This window comes from Nuphar pumila, chromosome 15 (genome assembly GCF_984573655.1).
Source record: "Nuphar pumila chromosome 15, dmNupPumi1.hap1.1, whole genome shotgun sequence".
NCBI lineage: Eukaryota > Viridiplantae > Streptophyta > Magnoliopsida > Nymphaeales > Nymphaeaceae > Nuphar > Nuphar pumila.
Window position 1 is genome coordinate 62,070,543 of NC_143263.1, and position 8,770 is coordinate 62,079,312.

General features: G+C 39.5%; 1 protein-coding gene across 2 annotated transcripts; it reads right to left on the reverse strand.

Moving 5' to 3' along the window:
- Positions 1–2,740: 2,740 nt before the first annotated feature.
- LOC149815432 (BI1-like protein) lies at positions 2,741–8,125 on the reverse strand. 2 transcript variants are annotated; one of them, XM_089989639.1, is made up of 4 exons: positions 7,740–8,096; positions 4,971–5,084; positions 4,754–4,911; positions 2,741–3,111 (listed from the first exon to the last, which is right to left on the reverse strand). In XM_089989639.1, the coding sequence occupies exons 1-4, from the start codon at positions 7,978–7,980 to the stop codon at positions 2,905–2,907; spliced, it is 720 nt and encodes a 239-aa protein (XP_089845765.1). In that variant the 5' UTR covers positions 7,981–8,096; the 3' UTR covers positions 2,741–2,904. The 2 variants fall into 2 exon arrangements, with proteins under 2 accessions (XP_089845765.1, XP_089845766.1); XM_089989640.1 differs by lacking the exon at positions 2,741–3,111 and adding an exon at positions 3,128–3,820 and having other exon boundaries at positions 7,740–8,125.
- Between the last annotated feature and the right edge of the window lie 645 nt (positions 8,126–8,770).

An 8,770-nucleotide genomic window follows, 5' to 3' on the forward strand; every position in this document is an offset into this window, starting at 1 on the left:
TTTTCTTTTCTTTTCTTTTCTTTTCTTTTCTTTTCTTTTCTTTGATTGCCTTTAGCATTTGGTTGACTAAAACCATATTTGGTTTTATTCTGATTGAATCGACTATCGCCCTAGCCAGCTTGGATAAAGCCACATCCTTTTGAGTTAAACTATTGCTTTGAGTTAAATCAATTTTTCTGAGTGGTAAATTTTTGCCCAAAAAAGGCAGAGCTTTCATTCACACCTTCATGAACGGTGTGCATGGCTTCACACCCTTGAAGCAAGTCAACAACATCATCATATCATGGAATGGGCAGCTTCAGCATAGTTGTAATAAAAGCATCATGCTCATGACCAAGCCTATTGAGGAGCCAAAATACCATGGTTTCATCTTCCACAGGCTTGCCAATGGCCGCAAGTTTATCACAAATTTTTTTGAACCCTTTGACATATTCATTTATTGAGAGTTTTTTCTTCTGGTATGATTACAACTTTTATGTCAACAGCAATTCTCGTTCCTTCGAAACATGATCAAAGGCCTTGATAAGAGTATTGCATACCACACTAGATGTTTGGCGACCAACAACGAAACCCAGCACTTCCTCAGACAGGGTACCTGTGATCCATCCTAGCAGCAGCATGTGAGACTTTTTCCAAGCAATAAACTCTAGATTTGAAACGCCATCATTGGTTTGAACTGGGATGGGAGTTTCACCATCTACAAAGCCAATCATGTCTTGGCCCTCAATAAGTCCAAGCAACTGTGTCTTCCACAGTAAGAAATTCGAGTGGTTGAGTTTGATTGTGACAAAATTTACCACATCCAGGTTGAAGGGGTACGAGAACTTGATAGAGCAGTCGATAGATGTTGACGCCATTGAAAAGAACACTCCAATCAACCAGGATACAGAGAAGCTCTGATACCATATAAGAAAAAGAATGCACATACGATTTTAACATGGTTTGATGAACTACCACCTAAATCCATGGTACTCCACTCAACAATATCATTTGTGGAGTTTTCCACTATTTAAAGTATTATATGGCTTATCAACTTTTCTTAGTCGATATTCTTTAGATTCTTCTTCTTTGATAGGATTATTACATTTACTATCTCGGTCACTCTCCATTCTAACTGTATTAGCTTTAATATCAAGATTATCGTTATCATCGATAATCTTGATATTATCGATAAGCTTCCATTTGGTCATGTCGATATCATATATGCTTGTAAGAGTTCCATTGTGATCTCTATTGTAACCGGTTGCATATTTTCCTTTATGAGAATCTCTTGTGAGAATCCCATTGTGATCTCTATCATAACTGGTTGCACATTTGCCTTTATCAAAATCTCTTATGAGAGTCCCATTAACGTGTCCAATATTATTGTGATTTCTATCGTAACCAACTTCACATTTGACAATATCAAAACCTCTTGTGAGAGCCCCATTATCGTGCCCGATATTAACTCTATTGTTAACACTATCCTCCCCTATTCCAATGGTGAGGGTGGAACTCTGCCGGATTCAAAAAACCATCTCAGAGAGATGCACAGGATGCGGTGTCCTGCCCGTCCATGCTTTCCGCATTTGTGTGGGAACGTGGGACACACGCGTTGTGCAGACGGCGGACAACGCTGTCCATGCAATCAAACATGCCTCTAGGTCCCAAAGTTCCCAACTCGGTCAGGCCATAACCAAGTGCATATCCAACCCTAACTAAGGGACTTTATCGAACATAGGAAGAAGAGCTCACCATCACAGCTAGAGATGGCACGGTTTCTTGCTGAGGGCCCCACCCTTCTCGTTCAGGTGAAGTGGCTTGGTGAAAAGAACCCGACAGTAGTCACAAATATCAAGAAGTTTTTGAAGTTATCCTGATATTATCGCCCATAGGACAAGAAAACCATAACAATATTACAAAAAATACGAAAACTCACCTATTTCAAATATATCATGATTAGATCACACATTTATGATGATTATCAACAGCTTTTTATTCTTTCAAAATTTTATATACTTATTTATATTTATCTATTTTAAATTTAAATATACAATATTTTTTCCCAAAATTTTCTTAACAAACACTTCTTAATTTGCCGACAGGTTTTCCTTCACGAAAAAAAAAATGAGACCAATTCAGGTGCTCTGGTAGCAAGGCTGAGCAAACCCCACTTGGGCCAGCCAGGCACTTATTGCAGTTGGGGCTGGGAAATGAGATGAGCCACTTGTGGCTTAGCTCATAAAGAGCTTGTTCAAACTTGTGAAATAAGCTCCAAATGCGAACAAGTGTTAGCTCAGCTCGTATAGGCTTGTTAACTAGCATTAAATATATTTTATATCATAAAATGGTTGAAGTGTTTGGCTTACAAGCAATGACTACAGAGTTCAAATCCCATTTCTTACAAACTCGAAACAATATATTTATTTTATAAATGAGTCAGTTTAGAGTCCAAATTCTATTATTTTTCAACTTAGAAGAAATGTGTTTAAAAAAAGAAAAGAAGAACCCAGCTTGAACTCGGCTTGTTCAGCTCAATCTCACCATGAACTTGAGCTCGGCTCAACTTGTCATAAGAGCGAGCTGAGCTTGAGCACCCTATGTTTGGCTCATTCGGGAGAAAGGCCATAATTAAACCAATCAGGAAGTTAATAACGCCAAGATGAACCAACTCGTATGGTCACCTGAAAAGGGCCATGAGCCCTACTAAGACCAGTCAGTGTCTAGTGCAGTAAAGAGATGGACTCAGTGACTCACTTGGTGAGTGAAACATCGTTTTACAGGATTCGTTACAAGTATGTCACAACAAATACACGTCACAGAATCATAGTTGATATCATGGAATTACACACAACATTGTGAACAATCTGATAATAGTGTTTTCGGTCATTTATGAAGCAGACCCTGTATTTGAAATCTCTGAATCTACTGGTCTGAGCTCCTCAGAATCTGGAGGAGGGAGATAAACAGATTAAGGATGTCAAGGTAGAGAACAACGGATGCCCATATGTACTCGTCGTAAGTGAATCGTTTGATCAAGTTGTCAATGTCATAGACGATGTAGGCGGAGAAGACCAAAGCACCAAGGCCACCATAGAGAGCAACTGAGGCTGATCCGATGGGGAAGAATGCCTGCCCATGAACAAGTCAGAGAGAGAGAGAGAGAGATGCATTAGCGTGCTAGCACTTAAAAGTTCTTTATTTCTTATCCATTTGGTCACTAATGGAATTTGGAGCTATATAATGTTTCAGTTGCAGAGCAGAATTATTTGATTCCTCCACTACTATATGAAAGACAATTTGATGCAAGTTCAACCTCGCCATACTCCAAGAGCCTAAAACTTCCTTGCAATGTCACTACTCTCACAAGAACATCATGCATTGAGATTTGTATCTGACGAGAATAGATTAAATTTTGATTTAAACAGATGGAATAGGCAAGCTAAAAGCCATATCAACTTAAAATCTCTGTCTACAGCAAAAGAGGAAGTATAGATTGCAAGTGTTAACTGAAAAAAGGATACAATTAGGCTCTATTTGGGAGCCGGTTTGAGATGTAGATGGGAGGACAGATGGGGATACACTGAACCCCCTAAAACCGAGACCCCTGCTGTTTCGTGTCCCGGATTTGAGAGATGGGATTGGAGATGGCCTCTGCTTCAACGCCAGCTCCCAAACAGAGTCTTAAGTTTTTTGGGTTGTTTCTAATGATGTGTTCTAGTCATTCCTTATTCACACCGCTGAACATTTATAGTCAACTTTCAACACTGAATTTGCAAAATGGAAATGCATAGCTCCCCTCTATTACGAGCTGCCAGATGAAAATTATGCAGTCCCCAGCCTGAACAAAGCAAAGGATTGGCATTATGCACCCAAAAAAAGTCTGTCATAACTTGCGAAATTGAGCACCATGATGCAACATGATTAGGGGTGGCAATCGGGTCGGGTTGGCGGGTCGGGTTGGCGGGTTGGCGTGTCAGCATACCTCAACCCGAACCCGACCCGTTTATTAAACGGGTCAGCTGTGGCAAACATGAACCCGACCCGTTTAATAAACAGGTAACCCGACACGACCCGCCAACCCATTTAATAAATGGGTTGGGTCGGGTAAACGGGTTTTCAGGTTGGCGGGTCGGGTTGGCGGGTCGGGTTGACGGATCGGGTTGGCAGGTAGGCAGGTTGGCGGGTCGGGTTGACGGGTCGGGCAGACGGGTTGGCGGGTTGGCATACCCCCAACCCGAACCCGACCTGTTTAATAAACGGGTTACACGGGTCGACCCGTTTATTAAACGGGTTGGCTTAAGCCCAACCCGAACCCGCCTAAGAGGCGGGTTGGCGGGTCGTGTCAGAAATTGCCACCCCTAAACATGATCACAACTTTCTCAAGTATCAGAAACACAAAAGCTGCTGTCCATTATATCAAGATCTTACTGTAATAACTGTGGATTAAGATACAAGCTGCACGCTTCTAACTTCAGTCTAGGAATTTTAAAAGCTTGACATGCACTCAAAGTCACAAACTAATCTAGCAGAAAAAGATGCTACCCACCAAAATTTCATCAGCCACAAACCAAGCAAGGGACCAGTTATTCGCGAAATTAGGATCCATTTTTCTAAAAAATCATAATATATCAAATAAAAATAGTTGCAAAAACTAAATATGAAGACTATTAATATCAAGAAACTAAATGAATAAATAATTTAGGAGGAAGAACATATGGCAATAAACACTAAAGTGATGATACGTTATGTAGCCAAAGATGAGAAACTTGACCTGGATGAAACCAGTGACAATCAGGAGTATAAGACCAGAAAACAAGATTGGTCCAAGGTAGCTGAAGTCATTGCCCTTCTTTGAAGCCCAGAAAGTATAGCCAGTCAAGGAAGAAACCACAGCAGATGTCAAGATCAGTGCTTCCAGTACAATTTTTCCTGACAAATAAGAATGTTAGCCATGCCCATATGTGCATGTAAAAGGGAAAAAAATATACCTTTTGTATTAGCACAGGCCACGCCAACTGAGAGGCTCAAAAAGACAGTGAACAACCCAAGAAATACAAAATTCAAAGGATGCTTCTGCTGATACATGTACAAGGGGCACATCACTGCAAATCAAGTTTGACATGGCTCAGCAATGTATGAAACATATTTAAAAAAAAAAGACCCAGAAGTCACACAAAATCACATTAAAAGCCAAATTTGGATACTTCAAAGCTAATCAGGTTGTGGCCCAAAACCAGCCCTTCAGTATATACTAAAAATTCTCTAAATTGACAAATTTAACACGAGTTTCTACTTACTAACTAAATCCCTAGGGATTTGTACAAAGACAGATAGATATACTGACAATAGCACCATACTATCTACTAGAAGGTCAACAACATAGGTATTGCTTACTCAATAGCCCTTGTAAATCAGTTTGGCATGGTTTGTTTACTAAAAGACATGCTATGGATCGAATTATTTTTGCAAAAAAAAAAAATTATGAAATGTGGTGCATTGTGGTTCATTGACATTTGATTGCTTCAAAACTTGTCTAAACATCAGAATCTCATAATCTGATGTACTCTACTCTGGAGATTCTGTATGGTCAAATTTGTTAATATAGTAATTAGGTTTTGCTGTAAATATTTATATTTTCTATTTTTAAATTTTTTGTTTCTTTATTTTCATTTTCCCCCTGATAGCGGTATTTCTGTAATTTGGCTAGCCTAGGCTAGCCATTCAGATTGACTGGCCATTAGGCATACCTAACGGCTAGCTCTTCTAGTGTGTGTGTGGGTGTATATATAGAGAAAGAGAGTAGAACGTAGGTGTTTAATGATACGTGCTTAATGGGTTTTTTTTTTGCTCTTCCGGTGTTTTTTCGCAGTTCCGACCCCATAAATGTGTTGGGCATGTTCGATTTATGAGAAATCCACACCTGGATCATGTGTTTTCGACGAAAAAATGACATTTGGAGCCTCAAAATTTTACAAAGATTTTGGACCGTTGATTTTTCGAACCTGGTAAAAACCCACCCATGTGTTGGAATCAAACACTTCAAGAGCTGATCCCTATAAAATCAAGTACATAGATCACATCTGTATGGTCAGAATTAAAAAAAAACTGAAAGCCTCTCTCTCTCTCTCTCTCTCTCTCTCTCTCTCTCTCTCTCTCTCTCTCTCTCTCTCTCTCTCTCTCTCTCTCTATATATATATATATATATATATATATATATGCACAACCATTTGTGCATCCTAATAACATTCACAATCAAAATTAGGACATTATATGCTCCTCAAAATGGCTTCTTTGTAGTTCTTTTGCTGATCAATAGCAACTAAATTTTGCTGATCAACATCACTCAGATCAATATTCCCATTAAATACAACAAAACTATACTTGAAAATTGAGTCTGAGTTTCCTTCTTAATTTAAATGTTATGAAATGTAATCCAACCTCAACACATTCATCTTTTTACCACAAATTAATTGGAAGATATCGTACACAATTATGATCACATCTACTTGGTAAATTGAGGAGACATCAGATCAGATCCACTATCCAAATCCATGCCTATTTTGGAGAGGAATTCATGTCATGAATCACTATTTGACAATTGTTTGGGTTGGGTCAATTTAAAGGGTTGGTCATTTGTATCAATTGTACTTCGGGTCTATTACTTGTAATTGGGTTGGGTCTCTTTGTAATTGTGGAATTAGGTTCTACGACTCTAGGTCTCTAGTGTTTTTGGATAATAAACTTTTCTCTCATCCATGGCCTAGATCCTATCCATCCGAACACATGTCACTCATCCTATACCAATGTCTAGCTAGCCTAACCATCTATTTCCATTAGATTTCCCATCTCTCGCTAATTTCCATCAAAAGTCCTATTCAAATCCATCATCTAGCCTCTCTAAAGCCCTAGATCATAACACACCTGTCAAAGTCAGAGGCCGTCAACCCCTATAAGATTAACCTACTCAAGAAATTGGATCCTGCAGCATCCTTAAGAAACAGGGTTGCTGTGAGTGGAAATTAAAAAGATCAGATCTCCTTGCAGTGATCCACTAGACTCTCCAAATAAATACAACAATTAGCAAAACAAATTAATGGGTACGAAGACAAATCATAGAATTAAAATCTAAAGTATGAAACAACATCAATCTTCCCTAAAGCCACAACAACCCACATAAAAAACAAGTCAAACTAACTAAATGGCATGCTGACACCCAACATTTCACCATAAACACAAGCAAAGCCAGTCAACTGGTACGTCTTATATCTCCTGCTTGTCCAATTGCGTGATTGTTTTCGCTCGTTCCTCCAACTGCTTCGCAGCCAAAGAAAAACAAAGATCTCAAAATCTTCTGTACAAGAACAGCAACAATCTTCCCTAGGACAAATGTGAGCCAAAAACCGATAGAACAGCATGATGCAACACAAAAAGATTCCCAAAATCCAACTGTCTAAAGATAACATGAACAAAATCGCATCGAAATTCTTCTTCACTGTAAAAACTAAAACGCATAGCTAATGCAAACAAATTCAAAACCCATAACCCACGATAAAAAACAAGCACACCAATCAATGGGTATCCACAAACAATCAAAAACTCACAAATCAAGGTCAATTCAATACAAATCCCCATACAATCAAAAGCCACACAAAGAACATGGTTCACCCCCAAAAGAGAAACCCCCCATAGTATCATGCGAACAAAAAACAACCATGGGTGCGCGTCAAAACTCGAAAAAAAGAACAAGAAAAGCTCACATATCAATGGTATGATCGACAGCCCCAGCGCGAGACCAGGGCTATCCTTGAGCGCCTCGTTGATGGGGGCGTAGAGGACAACCAGGGCGGAGACCAGCGTGGTGAGGACGATCTGGGCGGTGAGGATGCCGTAGACCTTGCGGATGAAGCCCCATCTGAGCTCGTTCTCTCCGTAGCTCAGCCCCGGGTAGAGCGTCCCCGACTCGATATCCCCCTTGCTGATGGTCGAGAATCCATACATCCTCTCTCTCTCTCTCTCTCTCTCTCTCTCTCTCTCTCTCTCTCTCTCTCTCTCTCTCTCTTCTGCGTGGTCGGTGGTGCGATGGCTGAAACAGCCTAACGAGAAACCAAAAGATGGAAGAAAGAGATGCAAGAGAGACCAAGTGTTTGACTTCGAAGCCTTGAGAGGATCAACACGTTTTCCGGGATCTTTGGGGCAGATCATATGGATTTACGTCGCATTGATACGGTTAAAAAATACGAGACGCGCTACTCGTGATAGTTTTTGTTAAAAATAGCACATAATAGGACAAGATCACAAGACACGTGAAAAAGTTAGAGTAACCATGTGACCTTGACGTGGAATCGTATCCCTTGCATAATCTTATCACACAAAAGAACAAGACCCGGATAAGTTAAGGGTATCCATGTAACGTAGATGTGAATTTTTTCTACTAAAAATGATTTTATTGTACGGTAAAAATGATGTGTTTTTGTGAAAACCTCACGATTTGCCAAAATTCACCAAAACCAATTTTTGACCTAAAATTAAAGGATTCTAAAAAATACAAAAAAAAAAAACTAAACAAAAATACCTTTCCATCGATACTTGATTCACTGAAAAATGATGAGCAAACCTTGAGATACAACCCTAATAGTGTTCCTAAAACAGGAGATGAACAGTGTAGTTGTGTTTATCCTGATTATTCTATACTATTTTCAGGCCACCTGCACCAGAAATCTGAAAAAATAATAATACGGACAAAGAGAGATCGGGGTGTTAACTTTTCACCATCATAAAGATCACCTTG